Consider the following 27,250-nt stretch of genomic DNA (forward strand, 5'->3'; position numbering starts at 1 on the left):
TTGTAGTGCTACTCTACCAGGAAGGAGGAAATTAAATTATTCAAAAGATATTTTAGTATTTGTTTTTTTATATTACTTTTTAGAAAGATATAATTGTTGCCTCTCTAGGAAGCATTGATTTATTGAAAACTTTTTTTTCTCTTATAGGCAATGTCTATGCTGCTTCAAAGAATATAAGCATTTGGAGATTTTTAACCAAGTAGTGTGTGCACTTATTAACTTAGTGATTGCCCAAGTTCAAGTGCTCCGGGACCAGCTTTGTAAACATTGTACTACTATTAACATAGATTCCACGTGGCAAGATGAGAGTAATCAAGCAGAAGAACCACTGAATATAGAAAGAGAGTGTAATGAAGGAAGTACAGAAAGACAAAAATCAATAGAAAAAAAATCAAACTCTACAAGAATTTGTATTTTGACTGAGGAGGAATCTTCAAAGAGCTCTGATCCTTTTAGTTTATGGAGTACAGATGAGAAGGAAAAACTGTTACTATGTGTGGCAAAAATCTTTCAAATTCAGTTTCCCTTATATACTGCTTACAAACATAATACTCATCCTACTATAGAGGTATGTAAAAATAGGTATTGTGAATTTTAAGTAATACCAAGTCATGGTTATGTTGGTAATTTCTCACTTATGAATAAATATGAAGATAGTCATTATTGATGGAAAAAATTATAAAAATCACTGTCGTTATAAGAATTATTTCAGATTTCTTCAGACCATTTCTGTAGCAACTTGTGTTGAACATTTGCTCAGCATAGTTCTATTAAGGAAAGATTTATAAATTGAACTCATAAAATTAAACTGTCAGTGATAGACATTTTGCTGATGTAGATCTGTGCTGTATTTACTGTGACTCTTTCAAAAAGTAATAACTGAGGAAAAAGAAGCACATAGAGTTTTGAATTTCATTCTTAGAAACATAGGTTAACAGAATTTGGAATTCCTTTTGTAAAGAAAAAATGCTTAACAAATTATATGTAATTACTAGTTTTAAATAATAATATTTTCTTTTGTATGTCAAGATGCTTTACTTATTTCACTAGTGATATTTTTCCGCTCCGTCCCTCCCTCCCTTCCCCCCCCACCTCCCTCCCCCCCCACCTCCCTCTTTTCCTCCTTCCCTCCTCCACTAGTGATATTTATACAAGCCTTTCCAGGAGATCAGTAACCCATCTTAGGTATTTACATAATGGCATTATTTCTACAGATAGCAGGAATTGAAACAGTTATGTGATAATGTATTATAATAATGGCTTAAAACAACAGTGATTAATTATTTCTCATGATTCTGTGTACTGCTTGGGCAATTTCTTTGCTGGTTTTGTATGGCCTTACTTAGGCACTTGCATTTATTTTGGGAGTTGGATGGGTTTGAAAGTCCAAGATGGTCTCATTCACACATCTGATAGTGCTGGCTGCTCTTTAGGGCTCCTTGGATTTTTCTCTACATGGCGTCTCTACTAGGGTAGACTATCTTCCTTACATTGTAGTCTTAGCATTGATCCAGGAAGGCAAAACTGGAAAGCTGTAAGGCCTTAAAGCTGTAAGCTATAAAGGTCCAGCCTTTGAAACCACACAGTATCAACTTTACCACATCCCTGTTGGTTGAAGCAATTCACAAGGGCAGCTCAGATCAAAGGGGTGTGAAGTAGACTCCATCTCTGGATAGGAGGAGAGGTAAAGTTTCATTTTAAACTTTTAAGTACATTCTGTTTTTCGTGCATCCAGGAATGGGTAGAGTTGTGGCCATTAACAAATCTACCATATGCTTTTTGTTTTTTTAAGGCTGTCTATTTTCTCCAGCTTATTTTTTCTATAACCTCCATTCTGACTTCTCTAAACTTCCTTCTTCATCTGGAAAAAAAGTTGTCCTTTACTGGAAATATTTTCACATTGAATTGAGACTATTTAAAAACATAGCCCAGGAGGTGGGTGTTTTCCCTATTGGAATTCTCCATAAGAATATTTTAAATCAGACTGTGCTCTGTCTTCTAGAATTTTTAGCCTATTATCTTGCCGTGTAGAAACCTTTTAATAAATCTCTTACATGACATCAGATATTTATTAATCATTCTAAAAAATGTCATCTTGGAATCCTTTTTCAACAAAAAGGGGATCCATTTGTGCAAAGCTGTAAAATTTAATCTTAACACCACACGAATAGTATTTTTAATGCCTTAAATTGATAATTGAAAGATGCTAAAAATAGTTTGGTTAGGGATGTAGATATGTAAAATTCATGCAGAGTGTCTTAGAAATATTTTTTCTCCAGTTAAAAATCTCTTGATAGAGTTACAGCAATACTAAATCTGCCTTTTTGCTCTCAAAATCAATTTCCTCATCAGTTTTTTAAAAATGATTTTCAAATATGATAATCTCCAAATGTAGGCATAGTCACACTCCCCTGTACTTCTCCTTGTGGAATAAAATGCCCCATTATTACTTTTCTTTAGGATCATTCCATGTGACTACTTGGTTGAAAGCAGTGGCTTCATAACTTTAGGTAAAATTCTAATGAAAACGACTCTTGGATATAATAAAGTAGGAGTCTCCTTGTACAGAATTCTGTATTCTTATACAGAATTCTAATCTCCTTATACAGAATTTATATGTGCTTCTTTAACATTCTGTTCATAATAGCTGTTTCCCAAGTTTCTAATATCTTAGTAATGAGATGTTATAAATACTCTAAAATTTCTAGTTTCTGTCCTCTGGCCATGTTACTAAATATGTTAAGGGCCAGCTATTTCAAAGGGTCTCTGATCAAAACCTTGATGTAGGACTTCCCTGGTGGCGCAGTGGTTGGGGGTCCGCCTGCCGATGCAGGGGACACGGGTTCGTGCCCCGGTCTGGGAGGGTCCCACGTGCCGCGGAGCGGCTGGGCCTGTGAGCCATGGCCGCTGAGCCTGCGCATCCGGAGCCTGTGCTCCGCAGCGGGAGAGGCCACAGCAGTGAGAGGCCCGCGTACCGCAAAAAAAACCCCAAAAAACAAAAAAAATCCTTGATGCAGCATACATATATATTATAAAATTATGTGTATGTGTCTATATACATACACACAGATATCTTAAGAAAACTAATATTTATTATGCAGTGCTATAGAGTTTACTATAGAGATGCTTAATTCCACCTTTTTATAAGGAGGTAGTCCATCCAGTCTTCCCTTCATACTGTTATATGCATCCTTTCCTGATAAGACCTTTTACTTTTGGTTTTATTTATTTTTTTTAAGAGGCACAAATTGACCAAGACTCTAGGAGAAGATTCAGTACTCCTGTGTTAGTGTTTTGACACCTGTGACTTTAGAAACTTAGTCAGCATCCTTATTTCATGTAAGAGGAAACTGACTTGCAAAGGTTAAAAGTTTTGATCACATTTGCATAGCATATTGCTCAGAGAGTTCTAGAATTCAGGTCTTAATTCTACTGCATTGTTTCTCAAATGTTTCAGACTAATCACTAACTATTGTAATCCATTGCCAATAGTGAATAAGATGGGAACTTGAAGCCTCTCCTCCTCCTCCCTTCCTCCCTCCATCCTTCTTTCCCTCCTGTTGAAGTTGAAAATATTTTTAAAGATGTAGTAATTTAAAATACATAATATTAAATCACATTAAAAGTTTTGTGGAGGCCAGTGGCATTCTTTTCCTAATCCTGAATAATATAGGTAATTCTATCAAATGAGGTATTGCTCTAGTGTTAAGTATTTTTCTTAGAGCTAGATGAGTATAAAAATTGTAGAAAGAGAGATCTTTGCCCTTCTGTTAAAGGTAGGTATGATATGCTCTGGCAGATTAAATACATATATTGTTGTTTTATTGTCCAAGTTTCTGAATCTAGACTGTTTTTTTTCTTGCCACTTTCTACTGACTTTTAATTCACCCTTTTTTAAAAAAAAATTAAATGTTTTAAATTTACTCTTTTCAAGTATACACTTTAATAAGTAACCATCACTACTGTCTAATTCCAACATCAATGACTTCTTTTTATGCAAATGTTTTATTCCTAATCCTCTAGCCTTCAATTCTTTGTGGTTAGATCATAGAGCAGCATTTGCTTAATTAGATAAAGAATTACTTTCTAGTTACTCCTTTATTTCTCTTTGTTTTAGAGTATCTTTTAAAGTAATAGGCATATTTCTCTGTTTAGTTCTAGAAAGAGAGTGGCATCATCTTATGTAATAAATGTGAGGTTTGGGGGGAAAAAACAAAAACTTAAAAAATTCTTGATAGGTTTCTTAACACCTTTTCAGGGATCCTCTATAATGAGAGCTTTTGAGAGAAGGTTCAGCTTTTATCAAGACTTCCTAGTGTTGCTCCTAGTATTGTTACCAACAGATCTATGTTCACTTCTTTGCATACTACTTAAAATGAGATTATAATAACACCTTAGGGTAGTGGCTTCATGTATCCAGAGTAGAAATATGAAATGGTAAAACAGATCTTCTGAGTAGCTAAAATAGATACAGCCAAGTCCATGAGTAACATTTTGCACATCAGAATAGAATTCTGTTAGGAGAATTTCTAGCTGTGTCCATGTTAGGCACTAGAAATCTTGACTCCAATTTGATATTTCAGCATGGTTCATCTGGTCCATGAATCGTATTTAGTAATACCACAGGAGTTCTTAAATTCTGGATTTTTTGAAGACAAAAGGTTTGCTAAGAATAACTTAAAACTTTAACTGTGGCCCTGGTAGTAGAGGCTTGAGAATACATTTAAGGAGGTTTATTACACTTAATTTGACAAGTGTTTTGACCTCTCTTAGGACAGCTTTTGATTATTCTGAAATGTTCTGAGAGTTTTATGTATGCTCTCAATCAGTTGTTTTCAAACTTTATTTCAGCAGTCAAACTTTATTTAAAACAGGTAACAGCAAAGAATGAATGGGTTCCTTTGGCAGCTAACTTTTCAGCTGAAAGTATCTAACCTTCTGATTATAAAAGTACAATTTCAGTATGACTAAAAAAACATAGACTATACAAAATATAGAGTTTAAAATAAAAGGCCTTGAATCTCTCCTTTTTCTCCATTCTCTCGTCAAAAAAAATTGTTATGAAATTAGTTCAGATATTTTCAGACATTTAAAAATTTATGAAAATTAGATCATGTTCATAAATTCTATTTTTAACAAATACAGGATATTATCTTTATATGCCTGTGCATATGGAATTCACCTTATTTATTTTTTTGATTCACCTTATTTTTAACAGCATTTTAAAGGTATACTTTACATACCATAAAAATCACTTGCTTAAAGTATATATTATTTTCATAAATTTATAGAGCCGTGCAACCATTACCGCATTTCAATTTGAGAATATTTTCATCATCCCAAAAAGATAATCCCTCATGCCATTTCACTGTATTATTTTTGAAGGCCGCATAAGACCCTAGATGGTTATGTCACCATTTTATTTAGCCAGCCTATTGATGGATATTGAAGTTGTTTCTAATTTTGAGATGTTATAAATAGTTTCAGTGAGCATAATTATACATACATTTTCCAGCACTACTTTTACTAGTTGTTTAGGATAAATAACCAGAAGTTGATTTGCTGGGTCAAAGGGAAGGTACATTTTAAATGTTGATAGGTAACTGCCAAATTATCCTCCAACAAGGTCATACCAGCTTATATTCACACCAACAGTGGATGAGTATGCTTTTAGGTAGTTTAAATCTTATGTATGGAAAGCACGTTGTGGAACTTTTGAGTATACCTCTAGAGATTTCCCGAGTACAGTTTCAAAACCACTTAACTAAGTTTAAAATGTGTTCAAAAATTACCCCAATTATTTAAGGAAAGGTTTTTGTTTAAGAAGGCAAAATAATGTGTAGCACGTAGTATAGAAAGATTTCTTTGGAGAAGAGTTAAAGTATACTTTAGAACTGAATCATATTAGCTTCAGTTAGGAATACTGCTGTTGATGAGAAGCAATTGTACAATCGGTGAGTTTTTATAAAATCAATCTTTTAAAAAATCGTAGTTTTTAAAGATTGTCATGTACTAGTGTGATGTAATTGTATTTACCTTTTTTTCTTTCTTTTTTTAAAATCAGGATATATCAACCCAAGAAAGCAACATATTAGGGGCATTCTGTGATATGAATGTAAGTGTTTATCTTTTTTCATTCTTAGGTTTATGGAAAATTTTACTTTTTCATGTAAGTCTTTTTGAGTTTATGCCTGACCAGTATCTTTCCAGTACTGGTAATAAAATAAAAATTGTTCCTGATAAGTTTTAAAATAATAGATTTTCTTTTTTCTTCAGGATGTAGAAGTACCATTGCATTTGCTTCGTTATGTATGTTTGTTTTGTGGGAAAAATGGCCTTTCTCTCATGAAGGACTGCTTTGAATATGGAACTCCTGAAACTTTGCCATTTCTTATAGCACATGCATTTATTACAGTTGTATCTAATGTAAGTATTGTTTGGAATTGGTTTTAATCTTGAGATCAAAGTCTAGTATTTTAATAACATGAATTTTTATGTTCAGAAAAGGCAGATTATGAGTGATTTACATGTACAATCCTGTTTTTCTTTTCTTCTGGATTATACTTTGAAAAAATCGAGTACAGAAATCTTTTTTAAAAAGTCTTTGTTATAAATTGGAATTTGTATCAGCGGTTAGGACTTGGTGCTTTCACTGCTGTGGCCCGGGTTCAATCCCTGGTTGGGGAACTAAGATCCTGCAAGCCACATGGCACAGCCAAAAAAAAAAAAAAAAAAAAAAATTAATGAATTTAAGTTAACTAGATAAATTTAGCCATCTACCTCTTTAGCCAGGGATTTTGTACTGGGAAATTTTAGAGTTTTTGGTTACTTAAATGATGGTTAGCCTAGCCTAGGGCACTACTACAGTGTGTCTGACTTCCCTGTATATTGCAAGTGAAGAACTAACATTTCTTTTTGCCTTTGTAAAGAAGATAATTCTTTCGAATGTTGTGAATGTCAGCTACTGTGAAGCACAATATGTGTGGAAGCAGAGAGAAGAAATACATTTTACCACCTGTGTATTAAAATCTAACCTAAAATAATCTTCTATTCTGGTCATCATTTAAAAAAATAGTGAAGCAATACTTAAATCTAACTTTACCAAAGCCTGAATTCTTGTATTAACTGAGTTACCTTAAGTAATAACTACTGTGAAATACTTCAAGTGTGTATATAAAATAAAAATACAGGGTGAAAAAAGACTGAACAAAATAACTTTGTTTCCTCGTTTCCAGTGTAGAAATAACACTGGAGAGGACACTGGCTTTACTCAAATTTATTGAGTATCTGGAACTCCATGTTTCCATATTTGAAATAATTAATTTGTATCAAGGTCATTTTTAGTCCCCAAATTCCTTGGTTTCTGACAGGTTGAACATACTACATGTAATGGCAGTGTAGCATGGTAGGTTAAGAATATACACTTTGGAGTCACAATTGCATTTGAATTCTGAACCTGAGCCTCAATTTTTTAATTCGTAGAATGGGAATGATAAATATGATGATCTACTTTAAAAGATTGTTGTGAGGTTTTAAGATTTTAAGCTCTTATTAATAGCACCTGATACGTAGTAAGCCCTTAGTGACTGGTGCTGCTATTTATTTTAGCTATTATTAACACTTACCTGATTCTGTTAGTCTGATTGACTTTGTTTGAAAGAAAGTTTTATTCAGTTTGACTTCCTTTGGGAGAAAGAATAAAATACAGACTTTTGAGTGAACTTAAATCCTGTGTTGACATTTTAGTTTTAAACTGTCATAAATTTAGAGAGGGTAAATAACTGAGTTTGAAATCCAAAGTTCAAAAAATAATTTATCCACAGTTTTCCTTAATCAGGAATATTAACCTGAATTAAAATGTATTTCTTGAATTAATTTTACTAAATCTTGGTGTTAAAAGTCTATTGTGGAAGCCTCGTTACAGGTAACTTATTGCTATCTCTTGAAAATTAATCCTTTACTTTGGATTCTGTTTGGAGGTTTGGATTCTGTTTCATTTTTCTCTTCAGCCTTTTTGTGACTGCTAATTGGTGGGCTGTTGTCAATTTGCATAACTTTATCTTGTAACTCAACTGAGACCATTAAACCAAAGTTAAAATTAGTCATACTGTTTAAATTAATAATGTAATTGTTTGGATACTATAATCTATGTTTGTTTTTTTCCTGAGAGTATAACATAATGTACTTTTTAACCAAAGGTTTTATAACTTGATTGGGTAACTCTCATTTGGCATCTTTTCCTCATAAAAAAATATTTTTTGATTTTGCTTTCTTCTAATTTTTAAAAATACAGTTAATACTTTGGTGCAAATTAAGAGCTTAAATTACAATTCTTTTTGTAATTAAGTTGTCTGCAGACCCTGTACTTTATTTTTTTCAGAGTTTGGAGTTTTTCTTAAGGGACTGGTGACATTTAAAGCAATATAAGTGTTGGCATGATTTCTGACCTTTTTTTGGAGTTTTGACCACTCTGCCTGGAGTTTATATGAAAACACTTAGCGGCCACTTTAAACAATTGAAATAGACATCCTTTTTGCATTTTGAGAAACTTTAAGGCCTTTAAATTTCAGACTTTTCTAGTCACATACAAGTTGATCTAGAGCAGAGTAGTTTCCTTTAGTGGATCATTGTAAATTATAAACCCTGGTCGTTTCTATATGTCTCATTTCTTTTCTTGAGAAATAGGCAGCTTGTTTATTTTAGCCATGTTGTTTCAGCTTCAGTAAGGCTGAAGGTCCCTTATTTGGGAATCTCTGATTTTCCATGGGCTTTCATACAGGAACAAAAACTCCTACATTTAAATAATGAAAAAATTATTGGATTTTAGGGCAATCCTTTTCTTGAAAAGCAAAAAATTCTACGAATTATAAACTGCTTTTATGGTAAGGTAGATAAGGCCTGACCTTATTGAGTACCTGTTTCTCCCACACTTGATTATAATAAATCACACATTCAGAAGAAAACATGTTTATATCAGTTCCTGGGAACCAAGCCATCCTGTTTGTTTTCTAGGGTCATTCCCTCACTCTTAATGAGGAGGGTGGTGTTATCTCCTAGAACCTTAGCTTGCAGCACAGGAAAACTCGCTTTGCCTTGAGTCTGAGTTATCAGCAAAGAAGGAAAACTCTTACTTTGATCAGTTAAGGTTCAAATCTGATAATACGCTTAGGCCCATACATTTATTTCAGTCTCAAAAGTTTGCTTTAGCATTTCTAAACTAACACTGTTAGGAGAGTTCTCAGTTTTGCACAAGTTTTACTCCACTCTTTTAAGGATATATTCTTAGTAATAATGACTGCCGCCTCAGGGAAATAACAACAAAATCTTTATATATGTAGTTTTCTTATTTTGTATTGGCCTGTAGATTTTCAGCAAAAGCAGTTAACCAATATTTAGCACAGCTTACAGAAGTAGAATGTAGAGTCCTCATAGAAGTTTCCCCACTGAGATGCATGGTGGTTATAGCTCATAGTATGTATCCTGCCTCAGCCCTCAGCAAAGATGCCTGAGTTAGTCATCTCAGACATGACACCTTTTATTAATTACAAAATAACAAAGCCTAAGGACTTTGCATAAAGAATTTAAGAGTCATGGGATTTATTTTATTAATATGAATGGAAAAGTACAAATGAGCCTTAATAAACCTCATGAATATATGCTTTACAAAACAGATATGACAAATTATTACCTAAGAGATGTTATCAGACATGCAAACTTGTAGTAACACATCAGAAGACACAATAACAATTTCCGAACTGTCAGTTTCCTAAGACTACTTTACAAAAAACACTAATAAGGACTATTTAATATCAGAAGTTAGGCTGGGATTATATATTTTCATATATTTTCACACTAATCAGGAGAGTTCGCTGACAGTTCAGTGAAGTTTTCATTTTGTCATTTTGTTAAAACTAGCTTTGTGATGCAGAATACTGCCTACACTTCTGCAGTTATAAGGGGATCAGACAATATTTTTTCCTATTCCTGAGATTTTTAACATGTACTTAGAAGGGCTACTAGAGCTCTGTTATCACCAAGAGGGGGAAGCTCAAAACTTACAGTAAGGAAAGAAAAATGACCTATGTGATTAATAGCATATGGAATTTGATTCTTGTAATGGTATACCTCATAGTAGATTAAAGAATGTAGATTTTACAGAGAAATAATCTTGGGCTTGAATTGTGGTTCTGTTATGTACTATCTAATGTTTTTGTTTTTTTGTTTTTGTTTTTAAAAATTTTTAATTGATGTACTATCTAATTTTGATTACATTATGTCTATAAGCCTCACTTTTTTCATCTATCACAATGGAAATATTAAAGGTTCAGTAAATGGTAGCTCTTCTTTCTATTAAAAATTTCTTTCCAATGTTGACATTTTTTCCCTTGTCATTTTTATTTAAATTTTTGTTCATTGGCATATTTGTTTATCCCCAAATAAAAGGTATCACTGTGTCTATTTTCATTTTCATCTGCTCTAATGTATCTTATATATAATTGAATCTGTGAACCTTTTAAAAAAAATTTGAAATAAACATATAGAAAAGTGAACAGAATGGCTCAGTGACTTATCAAAGTGACTTATCAAAGTGAATATCCCATTTAACCATTACCCATGTCAAGAAACAAATCATTGTCAATTCCCCAGAAGCCTCCTTTATGATTCCTCTAAGTCACTGTCCCATCTCTTTGCCCTTAAAGGTGAACACAGTTCATATTGTTATTTCTTGCTTTTCTTTGTTTTATTACTTAAACTTATATCCCTAAATACTGTGATTTAGTTTTGTCTCTTGCTAACCGTATAAGTAGAATCACAATGCATTCTTTCATGTATGGCTACTTTTGTTTAACATTGAGATTTATATTGCATGTAGTTCGAGTTGCTCATTTTGATTGTTGTATAATACTCCTTTAAAAATATACCAACATTGATCTATTTTACTGGTGATGGATTAACGTGGTGTCAGCATTCTCTTACATGTCTTTTGGTGCATATGTACATTATTTTCATATATATATAGTAGTGCAATTTCTTTATCACAGGGTATACATATATTCAGTTTTACACATTAATGCTAAGATTTTCTGAAGTGATTGTATTAATTTACACTCTTACCAGGAATGAGAGTTCCCATTGCTCCATATCATTGCAGACACCTAGTATTCTAACTCTTAGAGATTCCTGATGAACTAATAGTAGTATCTCCTTCTGGTCTGCTTTTGTGTTTTTAAATGACTAAAGAGATTGAGCACCATTTCATGGGCATATTAGCCATTTCAATATTTTTCGAGAGGTGTCAGTTTGGTTTTTTTTGCGGTACATGGGCCTCTCACTGTTTGTGGCCTCTCCTGTTGCGGAGCACAGGCTCCGGACGCGCAGGCTCAGCAGCCATGGCTCATGGGCCCAGCCGCTCTGCGGCATGTGGGATCTTCCTGGACTGGGGCACGAACCTGTGTCCCCTGCATTGGCAGGCGGACTCTCAACCACTGCGCCACCAGGGAACCCCAGTTCAAGTTTTTTTAATCTGTTTTAAAAATCAAATTGTTTGCCTTTTCCTTACGAATGTGTGGAGATTCCTTATATGTTTTGGTTACAAGTCTTTTGCCTGACAATTATGTATTGCTAATACCTTCTTCAACTCTGGTTTTGCTTTTCATTCTCTTGTGTCTTTTAAGAGTTATTTTTAATTTAACTATAGTTGATTTACAGTACTGTGTTAGTTTCAGGTGTACAGCTTCAGATTCTTTTTTTTTTAAATAAAATTTATTTATATTTTTGGCTGTGTTGGGTCTTCGTTGCTGCATGCGAATTTCTCTAGTTGCAGTGAGTGGGGGCTACTCTTCGCTGCAGTGCACAAGCTTCTCGTGGTGGTGCTTCTCTTGTTGTGGTGCTTCTCTTGTTGCGGAGCATGGGCTCTAGGCACACAGGCTTCAGTAGTTGTGGCACACAGGCTCCAGAGTGCTGGCTCAGTAGTTGTGGCGCACACACTTAGTTGCTCCACTGCATGTGGGATCTTCCTGGACCAGGGCTTGAACCCGTGTCCCCTGCATTGGCAGGCGGATTCTTAACCACTGCGCCACCAGGGAAGCCCCAGATTCTTTTTCATTATAGGTTAGTACAAGATACTGAATATAGTTCCATGTGCTATACAGTAAATCCTTGTTGTTTATTTTATATGTAGGAGTGCGTATCTATTAATCCCATACTCCCAGTTTATCCTTTCCTCTCCCCCTTTCCCTTTGGTAACCATAAGTTTGTTTCCTGTTTTGTACAGAAGTTGATGTGTATTATTTTTTTAGATTCCATGTATAAATGATATCTTATAGAATTTGTCTTTCTCTGCCTAACTTACTTAATATGCAAATCTCTAGGTCCATCCACGTTGCTGCAAATGGAAGGATTTCTTTTTTTTTTTTAATGGCTAGGTAATATTCTATTGTGTATGTATACCACATCTTCTTTATCCATTCATCTGTCAAGGGACATTTAGGTTGCTTTTATGTCTTGGCTATTGTGCTGTGAACATTGGGGGGTGCATGTACCTTTTTGAATTAGAGCTTTTGTCTTTTCAGAATATATGCCCAGGAGTGGATCATATGGTACCTCTATTTTTAGTTTTTAAAGGAATCTCCAGACTGTTTTCCATAGGGCTTTACCAATTTACATTCCCACCAATAGTGTAGGAGGATTCCCTTTTCTCCAAACCCTCTAGCATTTATTATTTCTGGACTTTCTGATGATGGCTATTATGACTGGTGTGAGGTGTCATTTTGATTTCATTAAGAGTTATTTTCTAACCAAACTTAATGGTGTATAATTTATAAAAAATTTTTTTCTTTATGGTTAATGTTTTCATTAATGGATAAAAAAATCTTCCTTATGAAGATATTTTTCTGTGTTCTGGAATTTTTATTATGTTACTTTCACATTTTGATCTATAGTTCAGTTGGAATTGACTTTTGTGTGTGGTGTGTGAGGGATCAGGATTCATTTTCTTTTCTATATAGACAGACACTGGACCTGTCACTATTTATAGCAAAGATAGTCCTTTCCTATTTGTTCTGAAGTATCATTTTGTCATAAATCAGGTATCTTTATTTGTCTTCTTGTGCATGGGTCTGGGGTTTCTAGTATATTCCATTAGTCTATTTGATTAGTCTTGTGCTGTTTTGCATACCATCTTAATTTCTGCTGCTTTATAAGAAGTCTTGCTATCTGGTGAAGCAAGTTCTACCTCCCTGTCATTTTTTTTTTTTTTTTTTTTTGCGGTACGTGGGCCTCTCACCGTTGCGGCCTCTCCCATCGTGGAGCACAGGCTCTGGACGTGCAGGCTCAGCGGCCAGGGCTCACGGGCCCAGCCGCTCCGCGGCATGTGGGATCTTCCCGGACCGGGGCACGAACCCGCGTCCCCTGCATCGGCAGGCGGACTCCCAACCGCTGCGCCACCAGGGAAGCCCCTCCCTGTCATTTAAAAAAAAATTTATTAAGGTGTAACTGACATATAACATTAGTTTCAGTTGGTTCAATATTTATATATGTTACAAAATGATTACCACAGGAAGTCTAGTTAACGTCTGACACCATTCATAGTTAACAAATTGTTTTTTTATCAGAACTTTTAAGAACTATTAGTACTTTCAAATATGCAAAACTTATTAAGTATAGTCACCATGCATTATATCTCTACTCCCTGTCATTCTTAAAGAGTGTTTTGTCTCTTCTTGGACTTTTGCATTTGGAATCAGTGCCTAAAGTTCCACATATAAACCTTTTTGGGTTGCATTGAATCTGTAGATCAATTTGCGGAGAACTGTGTCTCTGCAATATTGAGTCTTCTAATGTATAAATATGGTAAATGTGTTTTTATTTACATGCTTTAAGATTTGTCTCATAATTTTCTGTTTTTATGTGGAGATGTTATATATCTTTGTTACACAATTTCTAGGCGCATGATATTTTTTGATGCTGTTGTAAAGAGAATATTTTTGAAAATTTTATTTTTTTTTTCTGGTATGTAGGACGTGTATATATGTATCATATATATGTAATATAGTATGTGTATGTATGTATATATGTGTGTATATTCATTTACTTACATTAACTTTCTAAGCAGCAATCTTGCTAAACTAGTTAATTCCAAAAAGGTTTATCTGAAAATTATTTTGGATTTCTTACTTACATAATCACATCATCTCAGAGTAATATTGATTTTAATTCTTCCTTTTTAGTCTTATGCCTTTTATTCGGTTTCTTGTCTGTTGCACTGTCTAGGACCTTCAGTTTAAGTTGAATTAAAGGTATTCTTGTCTTGTTCCTAGTCTCAGAGGGAAGAGTTTTAGCATTTCACCATTAGTATTGTATTTGCTATAGGACTTAACGTTTCATTAGATTAAAGTGAAGCCATGCAGTCTGTATTTACAAATTTGTTTTCAATTTATATTACTTGCATGTGTTAAGGCTTAGTATTGTAGTTTCTTGTTTGATGATTTGCTTAGGATTTTTTTCTTATATGATATTTAAACTGCGATTTATGAGAATAAAACTAATATGAGCATATTAGATTTAGAAATGGGCTGGAATATTATGTAGAAAAAATTAAGTGAACAGATTATTATAACTTTCATTATAACTTAGATTGGGATACTTACAGTAAGAGCTTAATTAAACAAATAGTTGTTGATGATCAGTGTTTGACTCTATAAAATATATTTGTCTTAGATGGATATTGAAGTGACCAGGTATCAGGTAATTTGATATTTTTTAGAAGGAAGGATGGTTTATTAAAAAAATAATTTAGTTCTATAGTATTTGGGTTGCTACCATACAAAGAGGTATAGAGTAGCAGGTAGTAAGATGTTACTTGGATAGGTGATTCTCCCTTTTCAGGAAGAAACTGATAGTAATTCTTCAGATTGATTTTAGGTATATGGATTAGAATTGTTTATAGGTTAAATTACTTACCTGATATGTGTGCAGTCGTATTTCTTAGTTTATCCTTTTCAAAACAGATGAAATATATTTAGTTTTTAGAGGCAGGAAAATACTAAATGTTCTTGTTTTTAATTAAAGACATGTATTTCACATATTCATTAATCATTAATATCATTTTTATGTTTCTTTATAGATTAGAATATGGCTACATATCCCTGCTGTCATGCAGCACATTATCCCTTTTAGGACATATGTTATCAGGTAAGTTTATAAAGTCTTTCTCCCCTGGTTATCCGTGTAGTAATGTTTTTTGTTTTTTGTTTTTTGTAGTACGTGGGCCTCTCACTGTTCTGGCCTCTCCCATTGCGGAGCACAGGCTCCGGACGCACAGGCTCAGCGGCCATGGCCCACGGGCCCAGCCGCTCAGCGGCACGTGGGATCCTCCCGGACCGGGACACGACCCCACGTCCCCTGCATTGGCAGGCGGACTCTCAACCACTGCGCCACCAGGGAAGCCCAGTGTAGTAATGTTTAAGCTATTCATAACATAGTACATAATTATATGGTTTGAGAGTCCTTTGTATTCACATCCTCCAGAGAAAATTTTTGACCATTTGATGTATTTTTTAATGCACCTATGTAGGTTTATATTTAATGTTTACTTTAAAGCAATTTATGTTGGAATTTTTTTTATGTAAGTATAAAGAATTAAACAGATTAACAGTGGTTGCATGATATTGCACTGTATTTATTCAGTCAACAAATGTATACTAAGTATTATGTTGTAGGCACTGGATATGCAGCAGAGAAGAAAATATATCTCCTTCTGTGCAGTCTGTGTGCACAATAAGTAAATGATACAGTTCATTAGAAAGTCATGAGTATGACAGAGAAAAATAGCAGCAGGGGTGGGTTGAGAGTTCTAGAGAGTGGGTCACAATTATACCTATGGTATAGAGAAGGTCTCATTGGGAAAAGGGTGATATTTGAGTTCTGGAAATCCCAACCTAAGAAGGAAACCTAAGACGAGGATAGAGATATTATCATATTTATTAGGCTTAGAGTGTAAACTGTTGGAGTTCTAAGATTGTATTTCTTGATAATATTTATGAGTTCTTTATAATTTTTATTCATTTGCAAAGATTTGAGTGCCTGCTATTTTCCTGTTACTGTTCAGGTTGTTGGAGAAAGTATCAGGAAAAGAATCAGATAGTGATGAATCCTATGCAAGTAAAGATAAGGTGATAGAGAATATGAGGCCTTTCTGAAAGGTGACATCTGAGGAACATGAATCTGCTAATCAAATGATAAGTAGAAGGACATATTTCAGGTAGAAGGAACATAAGGGCATAGGCTTTGAAGTTGGAAGGAATATGACATATTAAAAAATTAGAAGTAGGGACTTCCCTGGTGGCGCAGTGGTTAAGAATATGCCTGCCAATGCAGGGGACACGGGTTCGAGCCCTGGTCCGGGAAGATCCCACATGCCGCGGAGCAACTAAGCCTGTGTGGCACAACTACTGAGCCTGCAAGTCACAACTGCTGAAGCCCATGTGCCACAACTACTGAAGTCCATGCACCTAGAGCCCGTGCTCCGCAACGAGAGAAGCCACCGCAACGAGAAGCCCGCGTACCGCAAAGAAGAGTAGCCCCCACTCACCGCAACTAGAGAAAGCCCGTGTGTAGCAACGAAGACTCAACACAGCCAAAAATAAAAAAATTTATATATAAAAAAAAAAAAAACTAGAAGTAGACTGGTGGAGGATAGTGTATAAGGAGATAAGATTATGATATGAGGTTGGATATAAACAGGGGCAGATTATTCAGGACCTTCAAGCCATTTTAAGGAGCTTGGATTTAATTTTAGCAGTGGGATCTATTGAAGGGTTTTAAGCAGATGAATCATGATGGCTTTTTTAAAAAAAATATTTCAAGCTGCTTAATTTGTAATCTTTTTTTAAAAAAATTTATTTATTTTTGGCTGCGTTGAGTCTTTGTCGCTCCGCGTGGGCTTTCTCTAGTTGTGGCGAGTGGGTGCTACTCCTCATTGCGGTGCGTGGGCTTCTCATTGCGGTGGCTTCTCTTGTTGCAGAGCGCGGGCTCTAGGTGAACAGGCTTCAGTAGTTGTGGCACACGGGCTCAGTAGATGTGGCTCGCAGGCTCTAGAGCACATGCTCAGTAGTTGTGACATGCGGGTTAAATTGCTCCGTGGCTTGTGGGATCTTCCCGGACTAGGGCTCGAACCCATGTCCCCTGCATTGGCAGGCAGATTCTTAACCACTGCGCCACCAGGGAAGTCCTCATGATGGTTTTTAAAAGATCACTTTGGCCTTTAAGTGGCTCGTAAATTACAGGAGTGTTGGAGGAGGAGCTAGGAGACCAGTTGAAAAGTTAATGGAGTAGTCCTGGAAAGAAGTGATGGTTACTTGTACAAGAATTGTTTATGGTGATTTGAAAATTGACTGGATATAGTTGAAAATGAAATCAATAAGGTTGGTGATTGTGGAGTTTAAGGAAAGGTGTAGCATAGTGGAAGACACTTAGCTGCCCTCCCTTTGATTTCTCTTTTTGCTGTGAGTATCATTAACAGATGTGAAAGACTGGGAGAATTTGAAGACGTAATTTTGAGATGCTTGTGGGACATTTAAGTGGCACAGGGAAATTGGGAATATAAGCCTGTAACTTAGAACAACAGCGTTAATTTAGGAGTTGTCAGCATAAAGATAGCACTTAAAAACCATGGGAATAGGGGATTCCCTGGTGGCGCAGTGGTTGAGAGTCCGCCTGCCGTTGCAGGGGACACGGGTTCGTGCCCTGGTCCAGGAAGATCCCACATGCCGTAGTGTGGCTGGGCCCGTGAGCCATGGCCACTGAGCCTGTGCATCCGGAGCCTGTGCTCCGCAACAGGAGAGGCCACAACGGTGAGAAGCCTGCGTACCACAAAAAAAACTAAACAACAACAACAAAAAAACCATGGGAATAGGACTTCCCTGGTGGCACAGTGGTTAAGAATCCACCTGCCAATGTAGGGGAGATGGGTTTGAGCCCTGGTCTGGGAAGATCCCACATGCCGCGGAGCAGCTAAGCCTGTGTGCTACAACTACTGAGCCCGTATGCTGCAACTACTGAAGCCCGCATGCCTAGGGCCCATGCTCCGCAACAAGAGAAGCCACCGCAATGAGAAGCCCGCGCACCGCAAAGAAGAGTAGCCCCCACTCGCCACAACTAGAGAAAGCACGAGGGCAGCAATGAAGACCCATCACAGCCAAAAATAAATAAATAAAGTTTAAAAAAACCTCATGGGTGGGCTTCCCTGGTGGCACAGTGGTTGAGAGTCTGCCTGCCGATGCAGGGGACGCAGGTTCATGCCCCGGTCCGAGAAGATCCCACATACCGTGGAGTGGCTGGGCCCGTGAGCCATGGCCGCTGAGCCTGTACATCTGGAGCCTGTGCTTCGCAATAGGAGAGGCCACAACAGTGAGAGGCCCACGTACCGCAAAAAAAAAACCACCAAAAAACCTCATGGGAATAAATGAGGTCATCTGGGGAGAGAATGTAGAAAGAAAATAGAAGTGAATCTAGGGGACTTCCCTGGTGTTCCAGCGGGTAAGACTCCATGCTCCCAATGCAGGGGGCCCGGGTTCGATCCCTGGTCAGGGAACTAGATCCCACATGCATGCCGCAACTGAGTCCACATGCTGCAACAAAGATCCCGCATGCCGCAACTAAGACCTGGCATGGCCTAAATTAAAAAAAAAGAAGTGGGGCTTCCCTGGTGGCACAGTGGTTGAGAGTCCGCCTGCCGATGCAGGGGATACGGGTTCGTGCCCCGGTCCAGGAGGATCCCACATGCCGCAGAGCGGCTGGGCCCGTGAGCCATGGCCGCTGAGCTGTGCGTCCGGAGCCTGTGCTCCGCGACGGGAGAGGCCACAACAGTGAGAGGCCCGCGTACCGCAAAAAAAAAAAAAGAAGTGAATCTAGGATGGAGTGCTATATCAGTTTGCTTTTGCTGTGTGAGAAAACACCCAAAACTAGTAGCTTAAAATAACAGCCATTTATTATTTGTCACAGTTCTCTGGTTGGCTAGCTTTTCTGATCTGGGCTGACTTGGCTGGACCTGGGTGCTCTGTGATAGATAACCTCAGTCATTTGTCCTCTGGTTGGCAGGCTGATTGGTCTTGAGTGGGGAAGGGTGCTCATATGTATCTTGGCAGTTGGCTGGATGTCAGTTGGGGCATTAGCCATGTCTCTCTCATCCAGCAGGCTATCCTGAGTCCTTTTCTCAGTGGTGGAAGAGTTCCCAGCAAGAGAGGGCAAGCTCAAAGGCTTTTTAAGCTTCTGCTTATGTTACATCTCTTAATACCCCACTGGGCAAAGGAACCTTCATGGCAAAGCTCAGATGCAAGGAAGTAGAGGAATAAATGACACATTTGTTGGGAAGAGTGGTAAAGTCACATTGCAAAGACTACTATATAAAGTGATGGGAGGAATTTGGGGCCTTTCTGCAATCCATTACAAGCCCTGAGGAGCAATAATGTTGAAAGCTTGGGTACAGGAGGAGGGACCAACGAAATAGAATAGGCAGGGCCTGAGAGGAAAACCAGTGGTTTGTGATTTTTGAAAGCCAAAAAAGAATGATGTTTAAAATGTACACATTTTGAAGAATTTTGGCTGTGTTGGGGAGTAGATGTACTATTTATATGAACTCAACTGAAATTTACTAAAACAGGAGCTGTATACATGACAGGTACTAGAGAATAGTAAAGCTTTACTGGAGGTGCAGGTGCAGAATCCGATGTTAAATGACTTGGCTCTGTGCAGTTCCTCCCTCCCTTCCTCCCTCCCTCTTCGTCCCTCCCTTCCTTCCTCTCCCTCCCTGCTTTCCCCTCCCTCCCTCCCTCCCTCCCTTCTTTCCTTCCTTCCATGTTGTGTTAGGTTTGCAGTTCCTGATTTATGTTGGACTCTCAGCAAAGGACACATTGCCACAGGTCACAATCCTTGAAGCATTACTTAGAAATAGTTTAAATTGGGAGTATTAATCCCAGGATTCCAGGTTCTACTGTACTTAACAGTTTGGAGCTATGGAGCAAAGGAATATTATTGAATTATTGAGTGGTCTTCAGAAATAGTTTGCAAGTTTTTGTGTATGTTGTATTTCTGTATCATTTCAGGTATTTATGCAAGCTCTCTGATCAGGAGTTAAGACAGAGTGCGGCTCGCAATATGGCTGACTTAATGTGGAGCACAGTGAAAGAACCATTGGATACGACGTTATGCTTTGATAAAGAAAGCCTAGATCTTGCATTTAAGTACTTTATGTCACCTACTTTGACTATGAGGTTGGCTGGATTAAGTCAGATAACGGTAAGCTGTATTTGCTTTATTTTTGGTAATTTTTTGTTTGTCCTCTCAGACTGTCATCATTATAATAATACCTAGTATTTATGGAGCCACGCTAGTGGCCAGTATACCTAGTGCTAGTGGCATAAATACCTAGTATTTATGCCATGCTAGGCATTGTGCTAAGTACTTTACATGCATTACTTTGTGTGACCCTTACAAATAATTTCTATATGTTCTCTTTTTCCCTATTTTAAATACGAGGAGACTGAGGCTTAGATTTAGAAGGTTTTATACCTTAGGTCTTTTTGATTTCCTTCACTTTTTTTTTTTTTTAACTGTTCAGTTTTTTGCATTTAGAAAGCAGTGTTTTCAGAGAGAAAAAGAGTCGGAGATTATAAGTAGTTAATTAATTTTCCAGGCAGAAGCCACAGATTATTGGGCCATAGGCCAAATTTGACTAACAGAAATGTTTGGTTTGCACAGTAGCAAGTACTGTTTTAAATAGGGAGAAATACATATTATTGGCTTCTCCTGGAGGGGCGGGGTGGGTAGAAAGACCTAGTGTCTTTGGGTCTGTCTTCTTGCATGACAACAATTTGCTAGAACTAAGTAGTTAGCTGCATTTTTTAGAATGGATATATTTTGTCTGGTTTACCAAGGTCTGCATTAGGTTTACTCCTTTACATTTGGGGCCTGTTTTTGTAGTGTAGTTATTCTGAAGTAGCTAGATTGTACCCATGTATTGAATTTTGTGACCTAGATTTTACCCATGTATTGGACTTTGTAAGTGTTGAAAACACTTAATGACAGTTTCCCAAATCAAATCTTAAAAGTGTATGTCTAGGAATCCTTTCCCGAAATTCAGTTTGTAATGACATGTTAACTTGCTGCCTTGCATTAGATTTTTGTGTTTTTCCCTTGTTCAGCTTTTTCTCTAGCATACTTAGTGGAATAAAGCCTAAGTATTACTTGTGGAATGAATTAGTGTTTAAAAATGATAAAGGAAATAGACTAATTGGGAAGTATATATGTATATCTGATTACCTATCTTATATTTTATACTTTTGATCTGGTTATTGATTATGATCTACATGTATCAAACTGTGTTGGCAATTGCTAACATATGCAAGAATAATTTTGGAAAAAATCTTTAATTTCTTTTCTCTATTTATAGAATCAACTTCACACCTTCAATGATGTGTGCAATAATGAATCATTGGTATCAGACACAGAAACGTAAGTAGGAGCATTAATTTATGCATAAGTACTATTTTAATGTGTAGCTGTTTATATGGTAAATGTAATTGACTTTATTAGATTTGAAGTGTTTACTAGAAATTCTTTGCCTTGTGGCTTCATCTGTACAGTCTTTAACAAGCTTTCAGAGGAATATATTGCAATACTTCTCTTTTTAAAAAAATATATCGTGTTATTTTTCACAAAATGCAAAGGGAGACTATTTATACAGGAGAATTTAATAGTAAAGAGTATGGTACAGATAGTTTTCAGAAACCACACTTGATGCAGGAAAGGATCTCATTTAACACATTTTTCCGGGGAAAAAACCAAGTTCATGATGCTCATGTATGAAAAGAAGTAGTTTTTATAGCTTAGGGCTTTTTAAAGTACTTAGAAATATTTATTTTTTCCAATATTTATTCCATTTAGTTGTCCATCCAGTATAGAAATCATTTTTTAAATCTCGGTAGTAATATCTTCTGCTTGAACAGAGTTACATAGTTTTTTGTTTGTTTTTTCTGTGCCGCTGTGTGGCTTGCAGGGTCTTAGTTCTCCAACCAGGGATCAAACAAACACGTGCCCTCGGCAGTGAAATTGCGGAGTCTTAACCACTGGACCGCCAGGGAATTCCCCAGAGTTACAAACTCTTAAGGTGTTAGAAAATTTGTAATTATATGAATGAGTCATATTTTTGCTTTACTGTAACTTTTATGCATTGATCTTAGTTTTGCTCTATGGAGCTGATCTCAGTTGAACCCAGCCCTTCTTGAATTTGGAAACCAGAGACTATGTCTCTGCTTTTTCCCTCACGTATTATGGTTTTTATATTTATCACCAGACAAGTCATTCACTCTTGGCAACATTCATTGTCAGTGGTGCCTTAAAATGTGTGGCCTAGAATTGGTAGTAGCATTATAAATTATGGGTCATACTAGGAGTGCTATTTCACACAGTCAAGATATTATATAGATTATGTCCAATGTATATAAAACTACAGCTCTGGATTTCCCATTTGACCCCTCAGTACCCACCCTCCAACCCCTTCAGACTGCCTCTAGGAGAATCTTAAAATTGCCAATGCAGTAATCACTCCCTATCCCTGCAAAAAGACAAAAAAAAAAAAAAAAATCCTGGAATCACTCGTGCAGTAACCCCACATGTCCAGGTTAGGTCTCTGTGTTGCTGTGGATAGAGAAAAGAATGAATTCCATTCAAAAATGTGTAAGGTTTATACATACTAAAAATATGCTTAAGAGGGAGGAGAGTAAAAGTTTTGAGGAATAGTGGGTAGGACAGTTTAAGTTAGGAAGAGAAGGGTCTGTACAGTGTGAAAAGATTGGAGCAAATACAAAAAGTGATAAATATTGTCGAAGCCTGTGAATTGGGTCTCTCTTTTTAAGCAGTTTTATTAAGATATAGATACATATCATAAAACTCACCTGTTTTTATAATGAATTTTAGAAAATTTACACAGTTGTGCAACTATCATCACAGTACAGTTCTAGAACATTTACATCACTTCAGAAAGGTCCCTTTTGCCCATTTGTAGTCAATCCCCATTCTCCCCACCACCCCCAGCCCAGGGCCGCACCACATGGCACGTGGCATCTTAATTCCCTGCCCAGGGATCGAACCCGTGCCCCCTGCAGTTGAAGCTCAGTCTTAACTGCTGGACTGCCAGGGAATTCCTTCAATCCCCATTCTTATCCCCAGCCCCACTAACCTTCTTTGTCTCTATAGATTTGCCCTTTTTTGGCATTTCCTATCAATGGAATCATACGACAGTGTTTTTTTCCATTGCCACCTTTCAGTTATACTGTTTTTCTTGAGGTTCATTCATGTTGTGGTGTGAATCAGTACTTTGTTCCTTTTTATTGCTGAATAGTATTACATTATGTAGCTATATCCCATTTTGTTTATCCTTTTACCAAAGTTGATGGATATTTGAATGTTTCTACTTTTTGATTAGTATGAATAATGCTGCTTTAAACATTTGTGTACAGTCTTTTTGTGGACATATGTTTTCATTTCTCTTGGTAGATACGTAGGAGTGCGATCACTGGTTTGTAAGATCGTTTTATGTTTAACTTTTAAAGAAACTGTCAAAATGTTTTCCAGCATTTCTGTATTATTTTATATTCCCACTAGCAATGTATGAGAGGGTTCCAGTTTTCCCCCCAGTCTTGTCAGCACTTGTTTTTATCTTTTTGATTATAGCCATTATAGTGGGTATAAAGTGGCATTTCATTATTATTATTATTTATTTATTTATTTTTTTGCGGTACACGGGCCTCTCACTGCCGTGGCCTCTCCCGTTGCGGAGCACAGGCTCCGGATGCGCAGGCTCAGCGGCCATGGCTCACGGGCCCAGCCACTCCGCGGCATGTGGGATCTCCCCAGACCGGGGCACGAACCCATGTCCCCTGCATCGGCAGACAGACTCTCAACCACTGCGCCACCAGGGAAGCCCTCATTATGGTTTTAATTTACATTTGCCTAATTACTAAGGATGTGGAACATCTTTTTATATGGTTATTTGCCGTTCTATTTCTTCTTCACTGAATTGTTTGTTCACTTTTTGCCTAGCTTTTAGTTGGGTTATTTGTCTTGGTTTATAGATTAGCATACGATCTGTACCACAGAATATTCATATGTGCTTAAGAAGACTGTTTATTCAGCTGTTGTTGTATGGAGTGTTCAGTAGATGTCTTTTAGGTCTAATGAGTTTGTAATATTGTTTGTCTTCTATATCCTTGTTGATTTTTTTACCTACACTTGTTCTATTCCATTATCAAAATTAGGGCATTGAAGTCTCCAACTTCAGTTTATCCTCATCTGTGGATTTTGTTTTTATTAATTTGCCTATTTGCTGCAATTTATTTGTGAACCCCAAATCAGTACTTTTGGTGCCCTCACGGTCATTTGTGGAAATGCACAGAGCAGTAAAAAATGAGTCTCCCAACATGCACATTTCCAACTGAAGTCATACAAGGTGATGCTCTGCGTTCTTTTAGTGCTGGTACAGAAATGACCAGAGGAAGGAAGTGGTAGGAGGCAGTGCAGTATAGGGCAAGAAGCTCTGGCTCTGGGCCGGTTGGAGGGATATGAATCCCAAGTCTGGCACATGGTATTGGGGCAGCCTCAGTAAAGTCACCTCAACACTTCTGAAGTTCATTTTCTCTTTTGTAAAATAGAGAAAATAGAATCTGATAAAAAGTTATTTTTAGGATTTAAGATTCAAGGGTTCAACATGAGTAAATTTACTGCAGCAATTTTGTAGAACTCAGCTGCCATGAGTAACAAGAGTTGACTGTATTATTTGTTTTTTTGTCCTTTCAGTTCTATGGTGAAATATTATATACAATGGAATTCTATTCAGCCATAAAAAAGAAAGAAATCTTGCCATTTATGGTAACATGGATGGACCTTGAGGGCATTATACTAAGTGAAATAAGTCAGAGAAAGACATCATATGATCTCATTTATGTACGGACTTTAAAAACAAAAATGCTGAGATCAGCTCAGTGCTTTGTGACCACCTAGAGGGGTGGGATAGGGAGGGTGGGAGGGAGACGCAAGAGGGAGGGGATATGTGGATACATGTATACATATAGCTGATTCACTTTGTTATACAGCAGAAACTAACACAACATTGTAAAGCAATTATATTCCAATAAAGATGTTAAAAAAAAAAAAAGGAAAAAAACCCCAAAACCCTAAGCTTATAGACACAGAGAACAAATTGGTAGTTTCAGAGGTGTGGAGGTCAGAGGAGGGCAAAACAGGTGAAGGAGGTCAAAAGGTACAAATTTCTAGTTATGAAATAAATGTCATGAGGGTAGTAATGTATAGCATGGTGGCTATAGTTGATAATATAGTATTGCATATTTGAAAGTTGCTAGGAGAGTAGATCTTAAAAGCCCTCATCACAAGGGAAAAATTTTTTTTCTAACTGTATATGATGATGGGTGTTGACTTACTGTGGTGATAATTTAGCAATATATACAAATATTGAATCATTATGTTGTACACTTGAAACTAATATAATGTTATATGTCAGTTGTACCTCAATTATAAAAAGAGTTTTTAGAAAAAGAGGATCAAGTAAAAGAAAGCAACATTGAGAGATCATTGGAATACGCAAATGAGAGCCATGTCTCTTTTTTCTGAGGGAACGGGGTAGGGGGAAGGATGTTGATGGTCTATCTGTGATGGCATTTTTACATAAAGGGAAGAGCCTCCCTTGCATTGTTCTGACTGAAGTGGGAACTTCAAAACAAATCTTAGTTTTGTGAAACATCTTTCTTTAAAGGAGTTCTGCAAACGGATTGTAGAACAAATGTGTATCTAAAGTTACTATATAAGATTTGCATTTAATCAAACCCTCTGTCTTCTTCCAGTCAAAGGCAAACAGCTAGTCATATTATTGCACTGAGTCATTCTTTTAAAGAGAACCCACTCTAGGAAGCACTTGATGCTAATGACATGTTCTTTTTACCCATTAAAGCAGTGGGTGACAATAATTTAAAAAAATATTCAGGGGTTCAGTATTAGCTAATTCAGTGCAGTGACGTTATAGAATATAACTGCCAAGAGTAGTAGGAATTGGCTATATTTCTTTTTCTCCCTTCAGTTCTGTTGGTTTTTGCTTCATGTACTTTAGGACATTTTGTTGGGTACATATATGTTTATAGTTGTTATGTTCCTGATAATTTCATCCTTTTATCATTATAAGATGTCCCTCTTTGTCTCTTTAAAACAATTTTTAGTTTAGTGTATTTTGTTTGATATTAGTATAGCCACTGCAGCTTTATTATGCTTACTGTTTTCATGGTATATCTTTTTCCATCCTCTTACTTTCAACCTGTTTGTTTTTGGATCTAAAGTATGTCTCTTGGAGGTAGCATTTGGTTGGATTGAAGAAGAAAAAAAAAATCCACTCCTACCATCTCTCCCTTTTGATAGGAGTATCTCTTAATATTATATAGTTGGATTTATGCCTGCCATTTTGCTGTTGGGTTTTTGTATGTCTTCCTCAAAAAAATTTTTTTTCTGTTTCTCCTTTACTGCCTTATTTTACAGTATGTCAGTATACGGTAGTACAGTTGTCCCTTGGTATATGTGGGGGATTGGTTCCAGGATCACCTGCGGATACCAAAATCTGCAGATGCTCAACTCCCTTATATAAAGTCATGTAGTGTTTGCATGTAATCTGTACATATCCTCCTGTATACTTTAAGTCATCTCTTGATTACTTACAATACTTAATACAATGTAGGTGTTATGTAAATAGTTGCAAGCATTTGGCAAATTCAAGTTTTGCCTTTTGGAACTTCCTGGAATTTTAAGAAATATTTTTGATCCTCTATGGATGCAGAACCCATGGATACAGAGGGAGTACTGTATACCATTTTAATTCCATTTTTTTATACTTTAAAAATTATTTTGCCAGTGGTTGCTTTATGGGTTACAATATGCATTTTAATTTAATACTGTCTACTGCAGATTAACCACAATTCTAGTAAAATATAGGAACAGTGCTTCAGTATAGCTCTATTCCTTTGTTTCTGATAAGTCAGCTGCGAATCTTATTGTGGTTCTTTTCTATGTGCTTAGTTCTTTTTCTCTTGCTGCTTTTAAGATTTTTCTGTTGGTCTTTGGCTTTTAAGAGTTTGATGTCTCTGGGTGTTGATATCCTTGTGTTTATCTTAGTTGGCGCTTGTTGTGATTCTTGGCT

General features: G+C 36.5%; 1 protein-coding gene across 15 annotated transcripts in view; it reads left to right on the plus strand.

Moving 5' to 3' along the window:
• The window catches only part of USP34 (ubiquitin specific peptidase 34), a 231,411-nt gene that overhangs the window by 45,378 nt on the left and 158,783 nt on the right, over window positions 1-27,250 (plus strand). For 12 of the 15 annotated variants that reach the window (XM_089923127.1, XM_022597181.3, XM_089923126.1 and 9 more), the window contains 6 exons: window positions 148-568; window positions 6,065-6,115; window positions 6,277-6,426; window positions 15,125-15,192; window positions 20,103-20,295; window positions 21,449-21,510. In XM_089923127.1, coding sequence (XP_089779253.1) covers window positions 148-568; window positions 6,065-6,115; window positions 6,277-6,426; window positions 15,125-15,192; window positions 20,103-20,295; window positions 21,449-21,510 — 945 coding nt within the window. The remainder of the gene's footprint in view (window positions 1-147; window positions 569-6,064; window positions 6,116-6,276; window positions 6,427-15,124; window positions 15,193-20,102; window positions 20,296-21,448; window positions 21,511-27,250) is intronic. The other 3 variants (XM_089923123.1, XM_089923129.1, XM_089923130.1) reach the window with 3 other exon arrangements.

Source organism: Delphinapterus leucas, chromosome 13 (assembly GCF_059928025.1).
Source record: "Delphinapterus leucas isolate spDelLeu-1000000601 "Yukka" chromosome 13, BTC_Dleu_Yukka2, whole genome shotgun sequence".
Taxonomy (NCBI): Eukaryota; Metazoa; Chordata; class Mammalia; order Artiodactyla; family Monodontidae; genus Delphinapterus; species Delphinapterus leucas.